We start from the raw sequence: 27,245 nt of genomic DNA, 5'->3' as shown, positions 1-27,245 counted from the left end.
AGCATTCCAGCAAACTTCATATCCACTCTGAAAAGGGTGCAGAATCGAAACAAATTGTGAAGGAATAGTGCCTGATAACTAATGGCCTTACAGGAGCTGGTGATCATTATTGTAAACTTACCATAATTCCAGTACAAGTGATGTCTAAGAAGAATAGCAAGACAGTGATTACTTATGTTTTCTTAGATCGAGGGAATACAGCAGGATTTCTGCACAGTGAAGCTCAAGCTCACAGGAAAAGGAACACTCATTCTCTTGCACACTGGGCCAAGAGAAGGGTGAAAGTAGCTACGTTGTTTCATGATTGGAAGTAGCTGGCTTAGATGGTGAAGCTATTGTGAACTGCCTAACGTCTCTGCAAAGGGAAGAATGCCTGTCCACGGAGGGAACATTCCACATCAGATGGATCTCCAGGTATGAACTCACCTGAAACGTCCATTTGCCAGACATTGATTCCAAAATTGATCTGCTGGTAAAGATGAATGTGCCTAAATCATTAGAGCCATTGCAAGTGAATTGTAGAGTTAATAATGGACCACTGAAAGGAGACAATGGTGATGGTAGAGATTGTACAATGAGATGGTACAATTGATGGTAGAGATGGTCAAGATAGCACAAGTTGAGTTGACATTTAATAGGATCTCTGTTTTGAACTTGGATGAACTTTGGCAGCGGCAATTCAAGGCAGATTTCCCTGAATGGAGTCGGGATGAACAACTTGGTTTTTCGAGAGAAGACCACAAGTTCATGGAGCTCGTTACAAATTCCATAAAGTTGGTGGATGGCTACTACCAGATTAATTTACCTTTTTGAGAAGGAGGAAAGTTAACATCCCGAGTAACAGGAAGATTGCAGATCTAAGGAAGAGATCTAAGAAGGATTTCCCATTTCATACTGACTATAGAGCTTTCATGAAGGATGCCATCTCTACAGGTTATCCCAAAAGGGTGCTATTAGTGGATCTGGAACGCAGACGGGAAAGTCTGGTGTATTCCACATTGTGGTGTTTATCACCACAGAACAGGGAAACTTCATGTTGTGTTTGACTGTGAAGCGACTTTTCAGGGAATATCACTTAATGCTCAGCTTTTATAGGGACCAGATCTTGCAAGCTCACTGATTTGAGTTATGACCAGATTCAAAAAAGAGCTAGTTGTGATCATGGCAGATGTTGAATCAATGTTTCACCAGCTTAAAGTACCAGCAGAAGATGCAGATCTGCTGAGATTTCTCTGGTGGCCTGATGGTGTACTTTAGAAAGGTAGTACGTCTCTTTGGAGTAACTTTCATCACTGAGCTGTGCCAACTTCGCTCTTAGGAAATGCACCAAAGATAATGAAGAATAGTTCTGCTGCAAGATAAGGTTTTGCATTGCTTCAATGCTGATGACTGCCTTGTGACAGTGTCAGGCATGGCCACTCAAGGGTTGAAGGTTAAAGCGCTCCTGAAGAAGGAGGCATGGGTATCAGGTCCTCGGTATGTTCAGCCTGGAGAGCTCCTGCTAGATGATCCAGAAGTCAAGAGTGTTGCAATGAATGCCATGCAGATTGAGGAGGATGTGGGTGCAGTGACATCACTTCTCACCTTGGACCTGTTTGAGGATGACAGTGGCCTGCATTCTTTGATCTAAGAACATGCTCTTGTTCCTTAGTCAGAAGAAGAAGGAGCAATTGAATACCGCTCTTGCTCAGTCTGACGGATGAAGAACATAAAAGGTATTCTTTGGGGAGAGAGAGATTGAGAAGGCCAAAGGTCAGATTGGCTGAGGTTGTGTCTCGGTGGAAGAGTTCAGAAAGGCTGAAATGGACATCACTGAGTTTTGCCGAAGAAGGAGCTTTCTAGATGAATTCTCAAGTTTGCAAAGGGGAGAAAGTGTGAAAAGGAACAGGCATATTTTCAACCTCAATCCAGTACTTGAAGGTGGTGTCTTGAGAGTTGGCAGATGGCTTAGGAGGGCATCATGCCTGAGGAGACTAAACATTCTGTTATACTGGCAAAGGATCTTCATATCCCAGACCTCATTCCGAGGCCTGCACATCAAGAAGTGGGACATGGTGGCTGTAACCACATTATCTGGATTGTGCTAAAAATACTGTGTTCCTAGCGCTAGTACATTTATAAGAAGAATCCTGTCTAAGTGTATTGTTTGTCAGTGGTTGCACGCAGCTTCAGGATGCCAGCACGTGGCAGATCTACCTCTGGACACAGAATCTCTCCAGATGAGTATCCATGTACATGTATAGGAGTGGACTACTTTGATTTGGACCTTTTTGAGGTGAAAAGCAGAAGGAATCCAGTGAAGAAGTATGGGCTTATGTTTACCTGTCTAGTTACCCAAGCTGTTCACACCAAAGTGGCATCTTTAGACCCCACTTCTTATGTTAACGCACTTCAGTACTTTATAGCAAGATGAGGACATGAATCTTGCTCTGATAATGCAACAAACTTAGTTGGAGCTGAGCACGAGTTGAGAGAAGCCATTGAGAAGTGGAATCATTTGCGGATCAGTGATGTCCTTCTTCAGAAAGGAATGAGTAGATTTTAAACCCTCACCCTGCCTGGTTCACATCATAGAGGAACATGGGAGAGTTTGATCAGGTCTGTGCAAAAGGTCCTCATTCCACCATGAAGGTATAGAATCTTGACAAAGAGGGTTTCTGCACACTCCTTTGCAAAGCGGAAGCTATTACCAATGGTCGCCTAATTACTAAGGCAACCTTCAATCCTAATGATTTGCAAGCACTAACATCTAACCATCTGATCTTCTGAAGACCTCACCATCCTTACCACTAGGAGAGTTTTAAAAGGAAGACATTGATGCTCATCATAGACGAAAGCAGGTCTAATACATGTCAAACTTATTTTAGAAACTGTGGGTCAAGGAGTACTTAACACAGTTACAGAAATGGTCAGATACAAAACGCATTTTCCACCCTAGAGACATTGCACTTACAGTTGGCGACTTGGCGCCTCAACTCGTGGATCGTGGGAAGAGTTATTCAAGTCCTTCCAGCCAGAGAAGGATTTGTGCGGGAGATGGGCATCAAGACCAAGACCAGCTGACTAGACAGGCCTATAAGGAAGATCTGTCTAATATGGAGGCAGAGCTTTGAGGAGCTATAGCTCTAGAAGCTTCATGACTTTGACTTGCTGGTTTGACAGAGTGGTGGTAAAAATCACACTGCACTGCCCTAAGTGCTGGTAACCTCTGGCTTAGATGACTTGAAGAAGAAAGGATATTTGCATAAATGTAAAGATATTCAAGTTTTAATTTTGTGTCTCCTGGTTTTAAGAGTATGTAATTATTAAAATGTATTAATTAGGAGCTGGGATATAGGAGACATTTATCTATTGTGTATTGTATTTTGTGTTGCGCATTTATTATAGGTTAGTCATTTGTCATGTAGGTTGGGGCACGTTAGAAGGAAATGAGCTTAGTTAATATTTTTTCCTTTTTTTCCTTTTTGTTGACTATTGCTTTTGTTTACAATCTTTGCTATTTTGCTTAATTGTGTTAATTTGGATGTAAATTACTCTTGTTTCACTATATTAGATTAGATTATGAGATCATGCAGTCCTCTTTTCATAGTCATACTTTATTAATCCTGGGGGAAATTAGTTTTTGTTACAGTTGCTCCATAAATAATAGTAATAGAACCATAAATAGTTAAATAGTAATATGTAAATTATGAAATAAGTCCAGGACCAGTCTATTGGCTCAGGATGTCTGACCCTCCAAGGGAGGAGTTGTAAAATTTGATGGCCACAGGCAGGAATGACTTCCAATGACACTTAGTGCTGCATCTCGGTGGAATGAGTCTCTGGCTGAATGTACTCCTGTGCCCACCCAGTACATTACGTAGTGGATGGGAGACATTGACCAAGATGGCATGCAACTTAGACAGCATCCTCTTCTCAGACACCACCGTGAGAGAGTCCAGTTCCATCCCCACAACATCACTGGCCTTACGAATGAGTTTGTTGATTTTGTTGGTGTCTGCCACCCTCAGCCTGCTGCCCCAGCACACAACAGCAAACATGATAGCACTGGCCACCACAGACTCGTAGAACATCCTCAGCATCGTCCGGCAGATGTTAAAGGACCTCGGTCTCCTCAGGAAATAGACACGGCTCTGGCCCTTCTTGTAGACAACCTCAGTGTTCTTTGACCAGTCCAGTTTATTGTCAGTTCATATCCCCAGGTATTTGTAATCCTCCACCATGTGCACTGACCCCCCTGGATGGAAACGGGTCACCGGTACCTTAGCTCTCCTCAGGTCTACCACCAGCTCCTTAGTCTTTTTCACATTAAGCTGCAGATAATTCTGCTCACACCATGTGACAAAGTTTCCTACCGTAGCCCTGTACTCAGCCTCATCTGTATTGTCATTTAGTAATGCATGCATTAAGAAATGATACAATGTTCCTCCAGAATGATATCACAGAAACACAAGACAAACCAAGACTGAAAAACTGACAAAAACCACATAATTATAACATATAGTTACAACAGTGCAAAGCAATACCGTAATTTGATAAAGAACAGACCATGGACACAGTTTTTATATATAAAAAAAAAGAAAGAAAGAAAGTCTCAAAGTCTCTCGAAAGTCCCATCATCTCACGCAGACGATAGAAGGAAGAAAAACTCTCCCTGCCATGAGCTTCCAGCGCCACAAACTTGCCGATGCAGCACCCTGGAAGCACCCAACCACAGTCTGACTCTTGAGTCCGTCGGAAAACTTCGAGCCTCCGACCAGCCCTCCAACACCAAGCACTGAGCACCATCTCTGCCAAGCGCTTTGACCCCGGCCTCGGCAAGAGGCAAAGCCGAGGATTTGGGGCCTTCCCCTCCGGAGATTCTCGATCGCACAGTAGCAGCGGCAGCGAAGTGGGCATTTCAGAAGTTTCTCCAGATGTTCCTCTGTGCTTCTCATGTCTGTCTCCATCAAATCAGGATTGTGCATGGTACCTACTTACAAATACGATATTATTTCGGAGTAGCCGCGTGCGCTCCTTCGCGCCGCCATCTTCTCCTCCCCTCAACTCTATTGTTGATTTGTTAGTCCTTTAGTTTTTTTACCACCAGGGAGTTCTAGAAGAAAGACAGTTATGCTCATCATAAATGGAAGCAAGTCCAATACACGTCAAACTTGTTTTAGAAATGGTCAAGCAGTATTGATTGATCATCTTTGCTGGTTTTGTGATAAAGAATCAAGTGTTTTTTTTGACTTGGAACTCTATTATTTGCAAGTGATTCATACAGTGTCAACTCCCATACTCGGTTTCTCAATGGCTTTGGTTCATTTTCAAATATGTACTACAGACCTGAAACATGAATTCTGTTTTCTTCTCTGCTTTTCCATCATTCTCTGTTCCTATTTCAAACATAATGGACAAGTAAAGGTAACATATCTACACTCTTGGCTTTTGGGTTTTGGAATGCATTAATCTGAGATGGGCTATTTAATAGCCCTAGTGAGCCCTTGCATCTTGTAGATGGTACTCTGTAAGCACTGTGCTCCAACATGAAATGTTGTCCAAAACACCAGACAGCTGAAGCACATCAGGATGCACCCATTGGAACTCAAAAAAAAAAAAAAAAAAAAAAAAAAAAAAAAAAAAAAAAATGGATAGCTACAAAGGAGACTCAAAGTGCCAGTGTGGCAGCAGCATCTGTGCCTGAGTGGTAACAAATAGCGACAAGTAGGTTGCAGTGTCCCCTCACCACTGAGCTGCCTGAGTGTTGTTGATGTTGCACTCATCAAATTGGTGTGCTCGCCACATTCTATTTGTGCTTGAGTTGTAAGCAACTCTGGAAACTTACAAGTAATTTAATGAATAATTGCAAACTTCTGTATTGCTCTTTTAGTTGTGGAATGCAAATAGCTGGTGTAGTTAGATTCTGGATATTAACAGTGGAATATTTGGCAGGTAATGGAATGTAGAGGGAAGGTATTTATGTATTCCTGTTGGAGATTTTATTGGGCACATATTTTATCCAAATGTATTTGCCCCAAATCATTCTAAGGCAAAGTATGCCACAGTATTGTTTCGGGACAGTGAGTGAAAACTGAAAACAATACCGCCCTCAGCAAATATCTGACATCCAGACCTAACTCCTAGCCTTGAAAGAATTTGATTAGAACTAGAACTCTGGTGTAGGAATCTCTGAAGAATCATAGAATCATTCTGGACCTGAGATTTGGTTTTCAACAAACACATGTACAGTATTTTGTGCTTGGTGCAGATAGTTATTTCGGAGTTATTTCCCCTCCTTTCATTTGAATAATTTTTATTGTGGTTCCAGGATGCCTTTGTCATGGAGTGCACTTACTCGCCTCCATACTTGGATCTAAATTGTAATGGTGTCTGGACAGGAAGGGCTTGGTGTACCTTAACTGAATATTGATTAGTAATTGCCTTTTGAAAGTGTATTTCCAAGTTATTGCTGCTTGATATCACTAGGTAAACTGTCCATCACTATAATTAAACTTAATACTGGTACCTTTTTATTTGCATCTGATCCTTCTCCTGACACTGTCTTCTCTTACAAAGAGGATAGTTTCCTGGCTTGCCCTGGTTATTTTCAACCTTAAACCATTTGTCTTAAATGTGAATGCTCTATTCTATCAACTTAGTCCTTCAAATTCTTTTATTTCCTTTTTAAGAGCGTGTATCTTTAAAGATCTTGTAATAAAACTGTCAACAGAGAACTTTATTGAATGCAAACATCATTAAAGCTTTTCTTTTCCCAAATGTGTAGGGCATGTTTGCTTTACTAAATCAAAAATGGTCTTTTTGAAACTTGTAAATTGAATAATGCAAGAATGTACACTGTTTTTCCAAATCTATTGTGGATCTGAAAACTATGGTAAGTATGTCTCGAGTTGCTTTGTTTGATTATAATGGTATGCAGAACAGACTTTCCTGAAAACGGCAGTGAAAGGAGCAGGGTTTTTTTTGTTCTTAACCAGGAAAGTAAAGGGCAAGTTGTAATGCCTGTAAGTGCCGTTTTCATCAGTGTTTGAAATGGAAGTGTGCTCCTGCTTCCAAGACCTGCAAGGAAAAACAGTAGTTTTTTACTTTATTGCACACTTTTATTGCACTTAATTCATGCAGAAAATTGCGTATGTAAATACTGAAAATTTAAAGAAGAAAATGGAAAAATAACTTTTGTCCTGAATGTAATCGGCTAGAACAAAATTTGTTACACTGCTGCTTTGACCTAGTAATCCAGTGGATCCATTTAGAACTGTTAGTTATACTCGTCAACTTAATTGACTATACTTTTAAATTGCAGGTAAAATGTGCCTTTGTACTTATTTTGTTTTGTAGGTCTTGATATCTTTAGTGTTGTTAAGGCAATTACTAATCAGTAGCAGCAAGCCATCGCTAAAGACACTGGTAGATCTTGGAGTGAAGTATATTGAGGAGACAGATGCTGATTATATCATCCAGCAAGGAGGATGGGTAAGTTTATCAACAAATTGCAACTTCCAAAATTTACTTTGGAATAATGAGTAATCTGGCTCCTAACTAATGAAAATTATTTTAAAATTCATTGTTATTTTCTGATTGACTTGGGGCATTCGCATATGTATTCAAAGGGAGAGGCTGCACACACAAGGCCACAAATTATTTATCATAAAGCACGCAATACAAAAGGGAAAGCAAATGTTTAATGAAGTAGCAGTACCGTAAACTGATACTGATCATCCACTGAATGAGCTGATCCGCAGAATGTCAAAGGAACCTCAGATCCGACAAATTTTCATGCCTCGTACTCTCGCGCTCTCTTGTGCACTCCTCTCTTGCCACCCTCTCTCTTCCCCCATCACCCCCACTAGTCCCTTTTTTTTCCCCCAACTCTTAGTGCTAGTATTGGCCATGACTTCGCCTGAGAGAAACTCTCCTTACTCAAAGAAAATACCCCTTTTTATGCCCTCTTAAGACTTTTTTATCTCTTGCGACCTTCAGCTGAGACACACACAATTCATAAATAGAGACAGCAGGTGTGTAAGGAGGGAAAACATTCTTCACCAGTATCAAATATTAATGATGTGCATTCAAAATAGAGACAAAACATTGGTCAATAAGGGTGATACAGACCATTACCATGTTTCAAGCTGATACCATTTTGTCTTCGGACTTTTATTTTGGCATGTGCCAAGGAGGAGTCATATTTAACTCTTTCCTTACACTTCTATAAGTTCCTCTTGACAGCACTATTTCCATACTGAGCACCTTTGGTTTATTCCTCTGTTATTTGAATCCCCTGAAGGTCTATCCTTGACTGCCTGTAATATTTCTTAAGCATGTACCAGCCCTTGACAATGTCAACAGGAAGTGCCCTATATCTCGCCACCACTTTTTCATTTTATAAATCTCCAATTAATAATGTTCCATATACTGCAAAGATAACAAAAAATATCAAGTTACCTCCACAAACTACTCTATAACCATTGAGTGTCCTTCGCATTACAGCTTGGCTACCTAGAAATTTGATGTCATATCTGATTGTGAAATGATTTTTTTAACCACACATCTACACCATTGTCAGAGTAGTCCATTACCACCACCTGTAATTTTATCAGAAGTTGCTGCTTGATACATTTAACTACAGCAGAAATCCTAATCCTTGTGCTGACTTGTAAGTGTGAGATTAAGTGTTGCCTATATTAAATTCTGCATGTAGTTCTGTTTATTGTTCCTTATGATGACCTGTCCTAGCTCTTGATTTAGCAACCGGTGAGGAGGGAAGGTCAAAGAGACTCAGTGTTGTTTAAAGTTCTTCTGTGTAATCAGTCCTCTTGTGTTGCTAGAAGCCATACAGTCCTTCATGATACCTGCAGTCCTCTAGTCCTGCCATGTTGGTCATTTCCAATGTTAATCATTGCCCATTTGGCTTCAGCTGCTAAGGCTGTGAGTTCCCTCCTTAAATCTTAATACTCCTCTACTACTTCATAGAATCTACTGCTTTTTAAAGCCACCTCTTCAACCAGCTTTTAGGCCATCTGCCCTAATCCATATCTCCATGAAGCTCAACCAGATTTTGTCAACGTTCCTATGAAGTGCTTGATAACTGGAGATTAGAAAGTGAAGATGGATGATGATTCACAATCTACCAATGTTCAAAGAATGCCACAAGGGCAGGAATAGCTATTGGACATTCCGGTGCTTACATGTTTCAAAAGGGCCAGGGAGGGAAGTAAAAGATCTGTGGGAGTCGCATTGCTAATTAGGGAGAGTATCATGCTGCAGAAAGGGAGGATATCATGGCAGGATTATCTGTTATGTCAGTATGAATGGAAGCCAGAAACAGGAAGGGAGCAATCACTCCATTGGAAAGTGTTCTATAGCCCCCTTCTTCTGCCCCCCCCCCCCCGACCCCTCCAATAGTAACAGACACTGAGTAGATCAATAGGCAGATTTAGGATTGTTGTCATGGGTGTCTTCAACTTGCCTGATATTGATTGGCACCACCTCAGTTCAAAAGGTTATGATGGGGCAGAATTTGTTAGGTGTCCCCAGGAAGGATTGCTGACAATGTGTCCAGGCCAACTAGAGAGGAGGCCTTACTGGATCTGGTATTAGGCAATGAACCTGGTAGGGTGACAGGTATCTCAGTGGCTGAGCATTTTGGATACTGTGATCTCAACAGCCTGACCTTCAGCGCAGCCTTGGACAGGGATAGGAGCGGATAGTATGGGATTGATTGGGGGAGGGGTCATTATGATTTTAGGAGGTGCTAGGGAATGTAAATTGGGAACGGAAGTTCTCTGAGAAAATGTACAATTGAAACGTGGAGGCTGTTGAGGGAATATTTGCATGGGGCTCTGGATAAGATTGTTCCATTGAGGCAGGGTGAAGGATCCTTGGTTGACAAGAAAGGTGGAAGCAAAGATCAGGCAGGCTCTTGGGAGCTTTAAGATGGCCAGGAAGAAGCCTATCAAGGGTGTAGGGAGAGCTATTAGGGGACATGAGAAGATCTTGAGTAGGATTAAGGGTCACTGGAGATGCATTGCAACAGTTCTACTTGATTGGTGTGGACTCAGTGGACCAAGGGAGCCATTTCTGTTTTGTCTCACTATGACTGTAGTGATCTTGTGGTCTAATTTTGCTGTTTACAGTGATTTTGTCTTTCTAAATGATAGATCATACCCGATGAATCTAATTGTATGTGTTTTCTTTTGAGAATCTGTCAAAAATGGCAGATGGAATATCAGTGAATTTGGTTTATGTAGGACTCGTAGGTGTTTCACATGAGTGATTTAGTTAAGGTTGAAGTAAAACACCGATCTAGTCAGGTAAGGACTGGAGTAGGTATCATGGAATATAGAAGCTATATATGACATATCTATTTTTTTAAAAAAAAAATAAAAGACTAGCTTTGTCGTGTGTACAATGAAATGCGTCTTTTGTGTCAAATTAACTTAGCCGAGAATTGTGCTAGGCAAGTGTCACCACGCTTCCAGCGCTAACATAGTATTCCCACGACTCTCTAACCCTAACCGTACATCTTTGTAATGTGGGAGGAAGCCCACACAGTCACAGGGAGAAGGCACAAATCCCTCAGACTGGTAGGAATTGAACCTCAAATTTGGAGTTGGCACACTGTAACACGTTGAACTGGTGACCACACTACTGTGCTGCTCTAGCTCAGGCTGCCACGTATCCAAAGATGGCAATAAGAATGAGCAAAACTCCAACGTGAGTTCAGTTTCGTCTAAGGAGACTTGCAGAGTGCTAAAACGTAGTGATATTATTTTGGGAAAAGCCAAAACTCAATGCAATCTTATTTGTTTACATTTGAGTGATAATATAGAAAGGATTGAAGGTTTTGGTACACTTGATTTGAACATGACTTATGGTATTTTTTTAATGCAAGAGCAGGTAAACACAAAAGCTGTGCCAAGCTGCAAGTCCATCAATAACCAAATTCGAGCAAGTTTTTAATTTGTAAGTGTGTATTTTCTCCATTCATTTTACATTTGCGGATTGAACAAGTCAGATAGGCTGTAGACTGTAGGAACTTGGGGTAAAGTAAAGAGAGGATGGTGACTGAGGAGAGCAAGAGGGGGGATTTGGTCTGTGATTAGTGCATTGAGAATGAGATGATGGAATGTGGTCAGGTAGCAGGAAAAGAGGGGTTGCTCAATCTTGGGGCATGGTGGTAGAGGTCTTTGCATGCAGTTGTGGGCCCTAATACATTGATTATTCTCAGGAGGAACTGAATGTTAAGAACATACTGGCAACCAGCCTGTAAGATTACAGAAATCTTGGACTACATGGCACAAGAATGGGTTCTTTTGATTCCTTTTATTCTTTAAATAGTTTTCCAGTTCTCCATTAATGGTTGATTTGAAGGAAGATGTATGGGTCATTTCTGGTATCGAATGTTCAAAACCATTTTGCATGGTAGTCAGAATGGATTGTTGGGCAAAACTCACTTTCAAAGCACAGACAAATGTTGCTCAAGTATACATTTTTTTGGGTTGGGTTTTAATAACAAAGTTTAGGGTTTTTTAAAATGTGATCCATGAGTCAAAGATGTATTTCCTGAATTTCTTTTGATACAGTTCTGTGCAAAGCTATTTTAAGCAATAGCAGTCATAACATACAGTGCCTTGTAAAAGTATTCAGCCCCCAATCCTTTATTCACATAACTGAATATTGCAACAAGGGATTCTTCTTCGCAACTAGGTTTAGAGGGGCAGTCTGCCTAGGCAATGTAACTGTGGTTTCATATTTTTTCCACTTTTGCATGGTGGACTGCACTGAGCTCCGCGGTATGATCAATGCATTTGAGATGGTCTTGTACCCTTCCCCAGATTTGTGCTTCTCTATTAGCATTTCCCTGTCTTGGCTTGAATGCTCTTCTGTCTTCATTTTGCTTTGGTGTGTTGAAAATCTACTATACTATTGGACCTTACAGAGAGAGAGAGATGGGGTATTTATTCAGGTAATCCTCCAATTTTCTACATCAACAAATTGGGTGAGTTGGTAAGGTAATATGCAGTATTGCATCTGAGGAAAGTTAGTGTAGCAATTACAAAGGGGATGAATACATCTTCAGTCTCAGAATTTTGGATTTTAATTTTTAGTAAATTGTTGACTGGTTTTGAAAATTTTCTTGATTTAACATGATGTACAATGTTTTGTAGATCAGCTCAAAAAGTCCTACTTCAATATTTTAAGTTTTAAAAATACAGTAAAATGTGAAAATAGTTGTGGAGGCTGCATAGTTTTTCAAGGCAGTGTATCTAGGTAATTACAGGGTCTTTTGCACGCAAATGTGGTAAGAGCTAATATGAGTTTACAGAATACTGCAAAATTCAAGCAGTTTAAATTAAATATAACATGGATATTAGTCTTTTAAAGTTGGATGATCTACAAATGCGAGGTCCAGAATGTAACTTTGGAATCGAGTGTGTAGATGTATTCTGATTGAAGCAAGTGAATCTGATCACTTGTTCCGCATTCTGAAATGTAGCAGTTTATAGATTTTATGAAGCCCTGCCTCTAATTGATCTATTTCAAGGAACTGAACATGAGACATATTGGAGTCATGCCAGATAGTACCTAATCCATGGGCTCAGAGTTCATCTGTAACTTTTGCACCTCTGCAACCAAACAGTTAGTCTATAAAAGTTTCATTGCTGAGCCTGTCTGCCAAGATAGAATCGTGGCTCTATCTCTATGGAAGATTCAGAAATCCCACTTCTGGAAAGTCGTAATAGCTGATGCCAAACGCCTTTAAACTGCTTTTGTGTATCTGAACAAGTGATTTTAAAATCAAAATATTATTTTTGGCTTTTAAAAATATAAACTTGCTTTAATGTAAAGTAAAATTACTTAACATTAAAGCAAAACTACTTAAAGTAAACTACTTAACATTTCTATCATAGTCAGTGGCCATTCAAATAAATGATTAAAATAGCCTGACATACAAATTACATAAGTTAAATTGAGAACACATGCCTTATTGTCTTTTGCTTTTACAAAATGTTTTCAAGCTGTATTCCCGGGTGGTTTAAAGCTGAGGACTGGATATGAAGGAGTTTTTGACTCTGGACCTTTGTCCACTGCCCTGGACTCTGGTGAAGTGGGAGGTTGAATGTGATTTGACCTACTCACCTTTTGATTTTGTACTCAGTACAGAAATAAGTTGAACAGCAAAGAAGATCTTGCTGGTGAATATGGGTACACTTCATGCTATGTGTTCTGTCACAAATGGTTTTTAATGGTGCTTTACTCATTTACAATATGTAACAATGTCCATAAAATTAGGATCACTAAACTATCTAAATCTATTGATTTTTCAGAAGACATGTACGATGGACCTGTATTTGTAAAAAATCTACTGAAAACATAGAAAGGGATTTGTGGGTGAAAATAGTTGTTTTAGTTTAATTCTCAGTGTCTGAGGTTAACTTGTTCACCTTGTATAATTAGTCCATCTGCCAAGTAAAATATTTTTGACAACAGTCTCTTTTCACATGTGAAAATCTAAGAAGTTTATGAAAGTGGGGGTAAAAAACCTGCATATGCTGAAAATCTGAAATAAAAATAAGTGTTGGAAACACTCCATTTCAGGTAACATCTATGGATAGAGAAGCAGTTAGTGTATTAGTTCAGAACCTTGTGTCAAACTTCCAAATTTTAATATGATCATACCAGAAGTTCATCTGTAAGTGTCCATTTAATCTGAACTTTAAGAAACTTGATAATATTACTCATGCAATTCTAAAAAGAGTATTGTGCTGTCCAAAATTGTGAACGTGCATGTTTCTTAGTATGCCATCACCAGTTGTTAAATTATAATCTCATTTCTAGGCAAGATTTCCATGATTGTTAGTGTTTCTCTCCTTCCCCCCCACCCCCTAGCCCTGCAGGCTTTTTTAAAAAAAAACACTGATTGTGTTCAGCCTGGCCAATGCTCAGTCAGGTCACTGTAACTTTTGCCTTTGGATCTAGCCCTGCTGTTGTATGCCACATCTCAATTAGTTAGAGATTATATTAGTTAAAAAAAAAACTAATTCACTCTACTCCGGAAAGAAAGAGTTCATCTGCCTCTCCACATTGCATGAGCAACTAGACCAGATTTAATTTCCTCCTCATGTTAGAAGTGAAGTTTTGTAAAGTTGCACAGAATACATCACAAGCAGATTTTTGACATGGTTGGATTATCCTGTTACCAGAAGCTAGACTGCACATATAAAAGTCCAATATTTTCTCCTTCACTCGCTCGTGTCTCCCAAGCTGGCCCCCTTCCCTTTCTGCTGTGCCAACAGCTGTGACCTTTGCCCGCAGGAGAAAATTGCAAATGGTTGTTGAGTAGGCATGACATTGTGGCTGCCGTGGCTGATTGTGCAGAACACTCATCCAGCGAGTGCAAGGATGTAGTTGTGGAAAGAATGATGGAATTGGGGGCGAAGTGCCAAGCTGTGTTGGAGAATGTGTGTGAAAGCTTGTTTAAAGTGCAGAGGTAAAAATGAGGAGAGGTGTGTGGACAAGACCATAGACGGAAACATGCGGGTCCAAAGGGGATAAAACTGACTAGTATAAGTGAGTGTGTCATAAAGATTTTTAGCAGAATTCCAATTTCAAGTACGAGTCAGAACACATACATCATCATTATGTACTGTGTCGTATGACACAGGTGATCATGGTCTCTAACCATGATTGTTCTTGGTAATATTTTCTATGAAAGTGGTTTGCTATTGCCTCCTCCTGGGCAGTGTCTTAACAAGATGGATGACCCCAGCCGTTATCACTTCTGTTCAGAAATTGTCTGCTTGGTGTCAGTGGTCGCATAACCAGGATTTGTGATTATGCACCATCTGCTCGTATGACCATCCACCATCTGCTCCCATGGCTTCACGTGACCCTGATTGCGGGGCTAAGCAGGTGCTATACATTGCCCAAGGGTGACCTGCAGGCTAGCAGAGGGAAGGAGCCCCCTTATACCTCTTTTGGTAGAGACGCATCTCCACCCTGCCACCCAGAGAAACATATCTGGGGTATAAATGTGATTTAAAAATTACTTTTTGTTTGTAGCAGCAGCATTACAAACATGTGAACTGCAACTAACCAGCTTAAAGTGGCATAAGTTATAAATTTAGAAGTAAAATTTATTATCAGAGTACATACATATCACTACATACAGCCCTGAGGTTCTTAAGGTGTGGGCCTATGTAGCAAATCTGTAGAACAGTAACTGTAAGCAGGATTGATGGACAACTAACTGTGCAAGAGCAGATATAAATAAATAGCAATAAATAATGAGCATGAAATAACAAGATTCAAGAGTCCTTAAATGAGTGTAGTTATCCCCTTTTGTGCAGGAGCCTGATGGTTGAGGGATTGTAACTGCTCTTAAACCTGGTGGTACTGTAAATCCTGAGGCACATGTACCTTCTATCTAATGGCAGCAGCAAGAAAAGAACATGGCCTGCTTGATGAGGACCTTTGATGACGGATGCTGCTTTCCTATGGCACTGTTTCATGTAGATGCACTCAATGGTTGAGAGGGCTTTACCCGTGATGTACTGGGCCGAATCCACTACTCTTTGTAGGATTTTTCACTCAAGGGTGTTTCCATGGCAGACCGTAGTGTAAGCAGACATCAAACTCTCCTACACACATCCCTAGAAGTTTGCCAAGGTTTTTGATGACATGCTAAATCTATGCAGACCTTTTCACCTTAAATGCTTACCCTCTGGTATTAGACATTTCCACCCTGGGGAAAAAGATGATGTCTGTCTTCTCTACCTATGCCTCCCATAATCTTATAAACCTTTATCACATCTCCATTCAACCTCCACTGCTCCAGAGTACCCAAGTTTGTCCAAAATCTCATTATAGCATATGCCCTTTAATCCAGACAACATCTTGTTTGTCAAAGTTTTAGATGTCATGCCAAATCTTCACAAACTTCTAAAGGAGTAACAGTGCTGCTGTGCTTTCTTCATAATTGTACTTGTGTGCTGGGCCCAGGACAGGTCCTCCAAAATAATAACATTTGGAATTTTAAGTTGCTGACCCTCTCCACCTCTGATCTTCTGATGAAGACTTGTTCTTGGATCTCTAGTTTCTTTCTGAAGTCAATAATCAGCTCATTGGTCTTGCTGACATTGAAGCACCCTCTAAAGCCTCGACATCCTTTCTATAATGGGGTGACCAGAACTTGATATCCTTTCTATAATACTCTAGATGTGGCCTAACTTGAGTTTATAAAACTGCAAAATAACTTCCTAACTTTTGAACTCAATGTCTCGACGGATAACACAAACATGTCATATGCATTCTCAATTTTCCTATCAATCAGTGTAGCTATTTTCAGGGAACTATGAACTTTGACCCCATGATCCCTCTTACAGTGTACTGTCACTTTTCATTTGACCTGCCAAGGTGCATCATTTCACATTTGGTTGGGTTAAACTCCCATCTGCCATTTCTCTGCCCATATCTACAACTGATCTGTATCCTGGAGTGTTCTTTGCCCGTCTTCTATGCTATCCACCACACCGCCAATCTTCATATCCTCTGCAAACTTACTAACCCACCCATCCACATTTTTTGTCCAGGTCATTTATATACATTGCAAATAGCAGAAATCCCAGTACAGAAACCTGCGAAACACCAGTCATCACAGACCTCCAGCTAGAATAAGTCCTTTCAATTACTACCATCTGCCTTCTCTGGGAAAGGCAGTTCTAATTTTAAGCAGTCAATTCACCATGGATACCATGCATCCTAATCTTCTGGATAAGCCTCCCATGAGGAGCCTTGTCACATGTTTTACAAAAATCCATATAGACAACATCTGCAGCTCCACCTTCATCAATCATCCTTGTCACCTTGTCAAAAAAACTCAATCAAGTGAGTAAGACATGACTTGCCCTGCACAGAGCCATGCTGGCTGTGCCTAATTAGGTCATGATTTTACAAGGACTCTTAAATCCTAGCCCTCAGATTTCTGTCCAGTACTTTCCCTACCACTGACTTGAGACTCACCAGTCTTTAATTTCCAGGATTATCCCTGGTTCCCTTCTGGAATAATGGAGCAACATTAACCACTTGCCAGTCATCTCTGACCTCACCTGAGGCTGAAGACGACACAAAGATATTGGTCAAGGCCCAGCAGTCTCTTCCATCTCTCAATAACGGGGTATATCCCATCGGGCTCTGAGGACTTATCCACATTAGTGCTCTTTGAGACCCATCACTATCTCCTCAGTGCCCGAGCATATCAAATCACTCAGCAATAATCTCCCTATCCTCCGTGTCCTTATTAGTAAATACTGATGTGAAGTACTCAATAAGGACCACACTGATAACAAAGCAAGTGGTTCTGCCTTCTCCCTAGTTATCCTCTTGCTCTTGATGTATGTATAGAATACCTTGGCATTCTCTGTAATCCTACCTGCCGAGCACTTTTCATGGCTACTTCCTGGCTTTCCTAATTCTTTCATGAGTTTATTTTTGGCTTCTTTATTATCCTCAAGGGCTCTGTTGGATTCTAGCTTCGTAAGCTTTACATACTTCTTGACAAAATCCATCACATCTCTCGATATCAAAATTTCTCTTACCTTGCCATCCTTGTCCTTTCCTCTTACTGGAACATGTCTATCCTGAACTCTTTAAACACCCTCCACATGTTAGATGTGGACTTCCCCAAAAACAGCTGTTCCCAATTAACTTTCCCTAGTTCCTGCCTAATTCTCTGGTAATTTGCCCTGCTGCAATCTAATACTCTCCCAGAAAGTCCATAATTATCCTTATTTATTGCTATCTTAAAACTTTAGGAGTTGTGGTCACTGTTCCCTAATTGTTCAGCCACTGAAAGGTTGGTCAAGTGGCCAGGCACATTACCCATCACCAGGTCTAGTACAGTCCCTCCTCTTGTTGGACTCTTTACTTATTGATTTAAGAAACCCACCTGAATCCACCTACTAAATTCTGCCCCATCTGCACTAAAGGATCCCAATTTATAGTAAGGAAGTGGAAGTCCCCTATGACAACAACCCTATTGTTTTTGCACCTTTCCTTAATCTGCCTTCATTTGTGTTCCTCAATGTCCTGGTGGCTTTTGAGGTTCTGTCATACAATCCAATCAGTGATTGCACCCTTGCTGTTTTTGAGTTCTATCAATATAGACTCCATGGATCAGCCATCTATTTTTTTTTATTCTGAATGCAGCTGTGATATTGTCCCTGATTAATATGCAACTTCCCCGACCCTTCACCTGTATTTCCTTCTCTATCTTAAGCATCCATTTTTGTCCCTTTCTCAACCAATGGCCATAACTTCATACTTCCACATACTGATCCATGTTTGAAGTTCATCACCTTTACTCAGTACTCCTAGCATTAATATACATACACTTCAAACTATCTGTCCCAACATACCTATTACTTTGCTCCTGCCTATCTTTACTGGTGCTAATGTCTACCTTCCTCTCCATCCCTCCAATTTCTGACCTGGTGTTCTGGATCCCATCCCCCTGCCGAACTAGTGTAGCACAAAAAAAAACACAGCCAGAATATTGGTTGCCCTCTAGTTTAGTTGCAACCCATTCCTCTTGTACAGGCCAACCCTGCCCAAGAAAAGGTTCCAATTATCCACGAACCTGAAACCCTGCCTCCTGCACCAGTTTGTCAGCCACTCATTCATCTGTACTATCATCCTATTCCTACCCTAACTAGCACATGACACTGAGAGTAATCCAGAGATTACTGTCTTGAAGGTGTGCTCTTCTGCATCTTTTTCCTAACTCCCTCTACTCACTACACATGAGCTCTTTCCCCCTTTCTATCTCTATCATCGGTGCCTATGTGCACCACGACCTCTGGCTGTGCATTCTCCCTCTTGAGAATATTCTGCAACCGCTCTGAGATATCCTTGATCCTGGCACCTGAGAGGCAATACACTATCCTGGAGTCTTTCATGGCCACATTATCTCCTCTCTGTTCCCTTAACTATCAAGTTTCATATTATGATTACTCTGCTGAGTCTCAGAGCCAGCCACAGTGCCACGGTCCTGGCTGCTGCTGCTGTGCTTTTCATGTCCAATCCTCATACACCTCCATTCCCCATCAAGAAGGCCTCAAAGCCCTCCGTTACTTCCTGGACAATAGACCTCGCCAGTTCCCCACCACCGCTACCCTCCTCTGGTTGGCAGAACTGGTTCTCACACTTAATAACTTCTCTTTTGGCTCTTCCCACTTTCTTCAGACTAAGGGTGTAGCTATGGGAACTCGCATGGGACCCAGCTACGCCTGCCTCTTCATTGGTTATGTGGAACAGTCTGTGCTCCAAACCTATTCTAGTACTGCTCCCCAACTTTTCCTTCGCTACATTGACGACTACATTGGTGCTGCTTCCTGCACCCATGCTGAGCTCGTCAATTTCATCGACTTTACTTCAAACTTCCACCCAGCCCTCAAATACACTTCCTCTATCTCGGACACTTCTCTCCCCTTTCGCGATGCCTCGGTCTCCATCTCTGAAGACAGACTGTCCACTGACACCTTCTACAAGCCCACTGACTCTCATAACTACCTCGACTATACCTATTCCCACCCCGCCACATGCAAAAATGCCATTCCCTATTCCCAGTTCTTCCATCTCTGCCGCATCTGCTCCAAGAATGAGGCTTTCCGTTCCAGGACATCTCAAATGTCCTCTTTCTGTAAGGATCATGGTTTCCCTTCTACCGTCATCAATGATGCCCTCACCCACATCTCCTCCATTTCCTACACTTCGGCCCTCACCCCATCCTTCCGCCACCACAACAGGGACAGAGTTCCCCTTGTCCTTACCTACCACCCCACCAGCCTCCGGATCCAGCACATTATCTTTCGCAACTTCTGCCACCTTCAACAGGACCCCACCACTAAGCACATCCTTCCCTCTCCGCCCCTCTCCACTTTCCGCCGAGATCGTTCCCTCCGCAACTCTCTTATCCGCACGTCCATCCCAACTGATCTCCCACCCGGCCCTTATCGCTGTAAGCGTAAGTGCTACACCTGTCCCTACACCTCATCTCTTGCAACCATTCAGGGCCCCAAACAGTCCTTCCAGGTGAGACAATACTTCAAGCAACACACATCAAAGTTGCTGGTGAACGCAGCAGGCCAGGCAGCATCTGTAGGAAGAGGTGCAGTTGACGTTTCAGGCCGAGACCCTTCGTCAGGACTAACTGAAGGAAGAGAGAGTAAGGGATTTGAAAGTTGGAGGGGGAGATCCAAAATGATAGGAGAAGACAGGAGGGGGAGGGATAGAGCCAAGAGCTGGACAGGTGATAGGCAAAAGGGGATACGAGAGGATCATGGGACAGGAGGTCCGGGAAGAAAGACGGGGGGGGGGGGACCCAGAGGATGGGCATGAGGTATATTCAGAGGGACAGAGGGAGAAAAAGAGTGAGAGAAAGAATGTGTGCATAAAAATAAGTAACAGATGGGGTACGAGGGGGAGGTGGGGCCTAGCGGAAGTTAGAGAAGTCGATGTTCATACCATCAGGTTGGAGGCTACCCAGACGGAATATAAGGTGTTGTTCCTCCAACCTGAGTGTGGCTTCATCTTTACAGTAGAGGAGGCCGTGGATAGACATGTCAGAATGGGAATGGGATGTGGAATTAAAATGTGTGGCCACTGGGAGATCCTCCTTTATCTGGCGGACAGAGCGTAGATGTTCAGCAAAGCGGTCTCCCAGTCTGCGTCGGGTCTCGCCAATATATAAAAGGCCACATCGGGAGCACCGGACGCAGTATATCACCCCAGTCGACTCACAGGTGAAGTGTTGCCTCACCTGAAAGGACTGTTTGGGGCCCTGAATGGTGGTAAGGGAGGAAGTGTAAGGGCATGTGTAGCACTTGTTCCGCTTACATGGATAAGTGCCAGGAGGGAGATCAGTGGGGAGGGATGGGGGGGACGAATGGACAAGGGAGTTGCATAGGGAGCGATCCCTGCGGAATGCAGAGAGATGGGGGGAGGGAAAGATGTGCTTAGTGGTGGGATCCCGTTGGAGGTGGCGGAAGTTACGGAGAATAATATGTTGGACCCGGAGGCTGGTGGGGTGGTAGGTGAGGACCAGGGGAACCCTATTCCTAGTGGGGTGACGGGAGGATGGAGTGAGAGCAGATGTACGTGAAATGGGGGAGATACGTTTAAGAGCAGAGTTGATAGTGGAGGAAGGGAAGCCCCTTTCTTTAAAAAAGGAAGACATCTCCCTCGTCCTAGAATGAAAAGCCTCATCCTGAGAGCAGATGCAGCGGAGACGGAGGAATTGCGAGAAGGGGATGGCGTTTTTGCAAGAGACAGGGTGAGAAGAGGAATAGTCCAGATAGCTGTGAGAGTCAGTGGGCTTATAGTAGACATCAGTGGATAAGCTGTCTCCAGAGACAGAGACAGAAAGATCTAGAAAGGGGAGGGAGGTGTCAGAAATGGACCAGGTAAATTTGAGGGCAGGGTGAAAGTTGGAGGCAAAGTTAATAAAGTCAATGAGTTCTGCATGCGTGCAGGAAGCAGCGCCAATGCAGTCGTCGATGTAGCGAAGGAAAAGTGGGGGACAGATTCCAGAATAGGCACGGAACATAGATTGTTCCACAAACCCAACAAAAAGGCAGGCATAGCTAGGACCCATACGGGTGCCCATAGCTACACCTTTAGTTTGGAGGAAGTGGGAGGAGCCGAAGGAGAAATTATTAAGAGTAAGGACTAATTCCGCTAGACGTAGCAGAGTAGTGGTAGAGGGGAACTGATTAGGTCTGGAATCCAAAAAGAAGCGTAGAGCTTTGAGACCTTCCTGATGGGGGATGGAAGTATATAAGGACTGGACATCCATGGTGAAAATAAAGCGGTGGGGGCCAGGGAACTTAAAATCATCGAAAAGTTTAAGAGCGTGAGAAGTGTCACGAACATAGGTAGGAAGGGATTGAACAAAGGGTGATAAAACTGTGTCGAGGTATGCAGAAACGAGTTCGGTGGGGCAGGAGCAAGCTGAGACAACCTGGTCCATTTCCGACACCTCCCTCCCCTTTCTAGATCTTTCTGTCTCTGTCTCTGGAGACAGCTTATCCACTGATGTCTACTTTCAGCCCACTGACTCTCACAGCTATCTGGACTATTCCTCTTCTCACCCTGTCTCTTGCAAAAACGCCATCCCCTTCTCGCAATTCCTCCGTCTCCGCCGCATCTGCTCTCAGGATGAGGCTTTTCATTCTAGGACGAGGGAGATGTCTTCCTTTTTTAAAGAAAGGGGCTTCCCTTCCTCCACTATCAACTTTGCTCTTAAACGCATCTTCCCCATTTCATGTACATCTGCTCTCACTCCATTCTCCCGCCACCCCACTAGGAATAGGGTTCCCCTGGTCCTCACCTACCACCTCACCAGCCTCCGGGTCCAACATATTATTCTCCGTAACTTCCGCCACCTCCAACGGGATCCCACCACTAAGCACATCTTTCCCTCCCCCACCTCTCTCTGCATTCCGCAGGGATCGCTCCCTACGCAACTCCCTTGTCCATTCGTCCCCCCCATCCCTCCCCACTGATCTCCCTCCTGGCACTTATCCGTGTAAGCGGAACAAGTGCTACACATGCCCTTACACTTCCTCCCTTACCACCATTCAGGGCCCCAAACAGTCCTTCCAGGTGAGGCAACACTTCACCTGTGAGTCGACTGGGGTTATATACTGCGTCCGGTGCTCCCGATGTGGCCTTTTATATATTGGCGAGACCCGACGCAGACTGGGAGACCGCTTTGCTGAACATCTACGCTCTGTCCGCCAGAGAAAGCAGGATCTCCCAGTGGCCACACATTTTAATTCCACATCCCATTCCCATTCTGACATGTCTATCCACGGCCTCCTCTACTGTAAAGATGAAGCCACACTCAGGTTGGAGGAACAACACCTTGTATTCCGTCTGGGTAGCCTCCAACCTGATGGTATGAACATCGACTTCTCTAACTTCCGTTAGGCCCCACCTCCCCCTCGTACCCCATCTGTTACTTATTTTTATGCACACATTCTTTCCCTCACTCTCCTTTTTCTCCCTCTGTCCCTCTGAATATACCTCTTGCCCATCCTCTGGGTCCCCCCCCCCTTTGTCTTTCTTCCCAGACCTCCTGTCCCATGATCCTCTCGTATCCCCTTTTGCCAATCACCTGTCCAGCTCTTGGCTCTATCCCTCCCCCTCCTGTCTTCTCCTATCATTTTGGATCTCCCCCTCCCCCTCCAACTTTAAAATCCCTTACTCTCTCTTCCTTCAGTTAGTCCTGATGAAGGGTCTCGGCCTGAAATGTCAACTGCACCTCTTCCTACAGATGCTGCCTGGCCTGCTGCGTTCACCAGCAACTTTGATGTGTGTTGCTTGAATTTCCAGCATCTGCAGAATTCCTGTTTGCGAGACAACACTTCACTTGTGATTCTGTTGGGGTCACCTATTTCATCCGATGCTCCCGGTGCGGCCTCCTCTACATCGATGAAACCCGATGCAGATTGGGGGACTGCTTTGCCGAGCACCTCCACTCCATCCGCCACAACAGACAGGATCTCCCAGTGGCCACCCACTTCAACTCTGCTTCACATTCCCTTCCAGATATGTCCATACATGGCCTCCCCTACTGCCATGATGAGGCTAAACTCAGGTTGGAGGAGCAATACCTCATATACCGTCTAGGTAGTCTCCAGCCCCTTGGTATGAACATAGAATTCTCCAACTTCCGGTAATTCCCTCCCCCTCCCTTCCTCTATCCCTATTTCACTCTACCCCCTCCTCCAGCTCCCTCATGGTTCCGCCTCCTCCTCCTACCACCCACTGTTTCCAGGGCTATGATGTCAATGCTTCCCTCCCCCACTCCTTTGTCTTTCAAATTACTGGTCTTTCAACTGAAGCTACAAGCATTCTTCAAATCCTTCCCCATCTTTCGTTCTTCAGTCCTGACGGAGGGTTCCGGCCCAAAATGTCGACTCATCGTTTCTAACTGATGCTGCCTGACCGGCTGAGTTCATCCAGCGTACTGAAAGTGTTGCTTTGATCACAGCATCTGCAGATTATTTTGTGTTTATGCTGCTGTGCCTTGATAGGTCATTCCCAACTCCAGCAGTATCTGAAGGGGTATACTTGTTGCTGAGGGGAAAGACCATAGGGGAATCCTACATTACATATTTACTCCTGTTACTTCTGGTAGTCATCCATATACTATCTGAAGCCTGCACTCTCATGTGACTAGCTCTGTAAAAGTCTCACCTATGAGGTTTTCAGCCTCCCAGACAGTGCTGAGTGCATCCAGATCAAGCTCCAGTTCCATGGCCTTGTCAGTCAGGAGCTGAAGTTAGATGCATCAGGGAGACTGTGAGGTACCCTGCAATCCCACGTTTTACAAAAGGAGCATTCCACTGCCTTAAGTTTTTATTGGCCCTTGCTAAGTTACTAATAACACAAGCAATTTACCGCTCAGCTGACATCCCGACAGGACCCAGTTGCTTTTTCAATGGTGCATGAAATCCACGAGGAACTGTCTCCAACTAGCTCTGAAATCTCCTACTCCACAGACAAGTCCCAACAGGCACCGGTGGCTTTTTAAACCTAGCGTATAAAGGGAGCTGTCTCTAGCACTGATGATCCCAGTAGATTGCTAAAAATGCAAAGCAGTCTGGGTTCTGCCAAGGCTATAAACTTAGCTACTGTTCATATACCCTGACATCCTTGCATAATTATATATTCCATTTTGTACTTGAATTGTTTTGTGTTGGTTAATTTAAAGAAAAATCCCAACAGACATCTTTTCAAGTTTGGCTGAAGGACCTGATTTTGTGTTGTGTTGTTTCTATACATATTCAACTTTTTAATCTTTGTGGCTTTTCTACTGTATATGACTGTAGTGTTGTCATATACTGTTCCTTAAATAGTCTTAGCATACATAATACCACTCCCTAGTCCCTGTTTAAATTATCATTTAATGAGTTGTCTTGCTACTATTTCTAGGCTGATCCCTGCCAGATCTGGCAGCACCCAGTCTTGTCTGGCAGTGGGCAGGTGAACAAGTAAACATTGTTTCTATTTATAAGACAAATTGAGCTCTCTTTTAATCTTCAAGGGTCACAGATTCTAGGTTAGAACAGGCAGATCTTCTAATACATATTATGAAGAAATCTAAGTTTGCTCCCTTGATGCACTTGGTGCTTTCATTGTTTTTCAACTTTTATTTAAGTTCAGGAGATTCACTTTTCAATTCTACTGGCAGCCAGTGAAGATGAAAATATATCCTGTTTTTTTTTAATATGTACAGCGAAGTTTGTTGAATCCAAGTATGAATGATGAAGGCTGGATTGGTCTGCTTCCTGTTACTACTTTTATGTTCTGAAAAATTTTTAAACAAATATTTGGGGAACTTTTATTATTTTTAATAATTTGTGAATTGAGCTATAGTAATGAAATGTAAGCAATATTTCATTAATAGGGTAATTAAGATTTATGCTATATCTGCATGGAGTCCAATTAAATTGTTGAATTTTCCGATTGAGCACTATTCATATTGGTATTTTAATCAACTGCAGAGGAGTTTTTATCTTTGTTTCTTATGCAATCACGTTGAAGGGTTTGTTATTCATTAAAGAAAACATTTAATCTTTAACAAACTATAAACAGTTTTACAACTAGTGATCTCATGAAGAATATGAATGTTTCTGTACTGAGAAGAGTGGGCATGGTTGTAATGTTGAATTTCAGTTTATGTCATGGACTGATAATCACAAGTACCAGCAATAACTTAATCTGAGCCCTTACTAGAATGCACTTCCACAGAGCTAGAGTTTGTTCCATCAGCCAGAAATGAGAAGAAAGAATCAGGAAGTAGATTTGCCCCATAGCAACTTCCTAATGCTTACTGCATATTTGGGCATTGTTAATGACCTAGGAACAACATCAAATGCTACTCTTTAGGGAAAAGTTATACTTGGGGTATCAAAATAGCTTTCACATTGTTTTTAAATTTGAAGAAAATTATCAGAAAATGATTAAACTTAAGTTATTTAACTGTACATGTCAGACTTGTGGTAATGGATGTATTGAATGCAGGAGCAGGGGTCAATCATGAGATTTCCTTATTTTACTTTCAATTTTCATGTCATATTCAATATAGTACTGATTTTAGTGTGGATTTCAGGACTGGAAAAGAGTTAAGGCAAATTCTCTCAACTGGTTCAGTTCTATTTATTAGTTTATATTTCATTTTTATGCTTTTGGTTTTGCTTTTACAATCCCATAGTCCAAATCATTGACATACATCATAAAAAGCAACAGTCCCAACACCAACCCCTGTGGAACTCCACTGGTAACCGGCAGCCAGCCAGAATAGGATCCCTTTATTCCCAATCTGTTTTCTGCCGATCAGCCAATGCTCCACCCATGCTAGTAACTCCCCTGTAATTCCATGGTCTCTTATCTTGCTAAGCGGCCTCATGTGCAGCACCTTGTCAAAGGCCTTCTGAAAATTCAAGTACACCACATCTACTGCATTTCCTCTGTCTACCCTGCTTGTAATTTCCTCAAAAAATTGCAGTAGGTTAGTCAGGCAGGATTTTCCTTTAGGAAACCATGCTGGCTTTGGCCTAGCTTGTCATGTGCCTCCAGGTACTCCATAATTTTAATCCCTAAAAATCGATTCCAACAATTTCCCAACCGCTGATGTCAGGCTAACAGGTCTGTGGTTTCCTTTTTGCTGCCTCCTACCCTTAAATAGTGGAGTAACATTTGCAATTTGCTGGTCATCCAATACAAAAGAAAGGTGTAAAAGCAAGTGTTCTTTGCCTTTTAACAGGTGATTATGCAGAAATTAACTATCTCAAATACATGTGATATTCATGTCATCCAACTAAGTGATATGTTAGGTATGTGAATTCAGAATGGTTTGAAATTTCTCCAGAAAGTCTAAAGTGTCAGCTAGTGTAAAGTTATGAATGCATTTTTAGGTACAAAATTTAGTGACTATGAAAGTTACAATATTTTAAAATTTCACAAGCAGTTACCTAGGAAACAAAGTGTAGATTGAATCACCTGGTATCTAACCATTCAGTGGGGGGGAAGTGGTAGGGTGTGGAAGGAAGGGCAGTGCGGAGCGAGCAAACCTCCACTCTGGCTTGTTCTTATGATTGTGACTATCTCTGCTACGTGCTTTGCTTTTGTAACCCTTAATAGCTAACTAAAAACAAATTCAGAGTTAAAACTTTAAT

The 27,245-nt window shown here is 42.3% G+C and overlaps 1 protein-coding gene across 3 annotated transcripts in view; it reads left to right on the top strand.

Annotated features, from left to right (window-relative positions):
* bcl2l13 (BCL2 like 13) overlaps positions 1–27,245 on the top strand; it is a 54,785-nt gene that overhangs the window by 10,404 nt on the left and 17,136 nt on the right. For all 3 annotated transcript variants that reach the window (XM_072267663.1, XM_072267661.1, XM_072267662.1), the window contains exon 6: positions 7,339–7,473. In XM_072267663.1, the coding sequence (XP_072123764.1) occupies positions 7,339–7,473 (135 nt within the window). The remainder of the gene's footprint in view (positions 1–7,338; positions 7,474–27,245) is intronic.

This window comes from Mobula birostris, chromosome 9 (assembly GCF_030028105.1).
Source record: "Mobula birostris isolate sMobBir1 chromosome 9, sMobBir1.hap1, whole genome shotgun sequence".
In the NCBI taxonomy this organism is placed as follows: domain Eukaryota; kingdom Metazoa; phylum Chordata; class Chondrichthyes; order Myliobatiformes; family Myliobatidae; genus Mobula; species Mobula birostris.
This window is presented reverse-complemented; position numbering and strand designations above follow the sequence as displayed.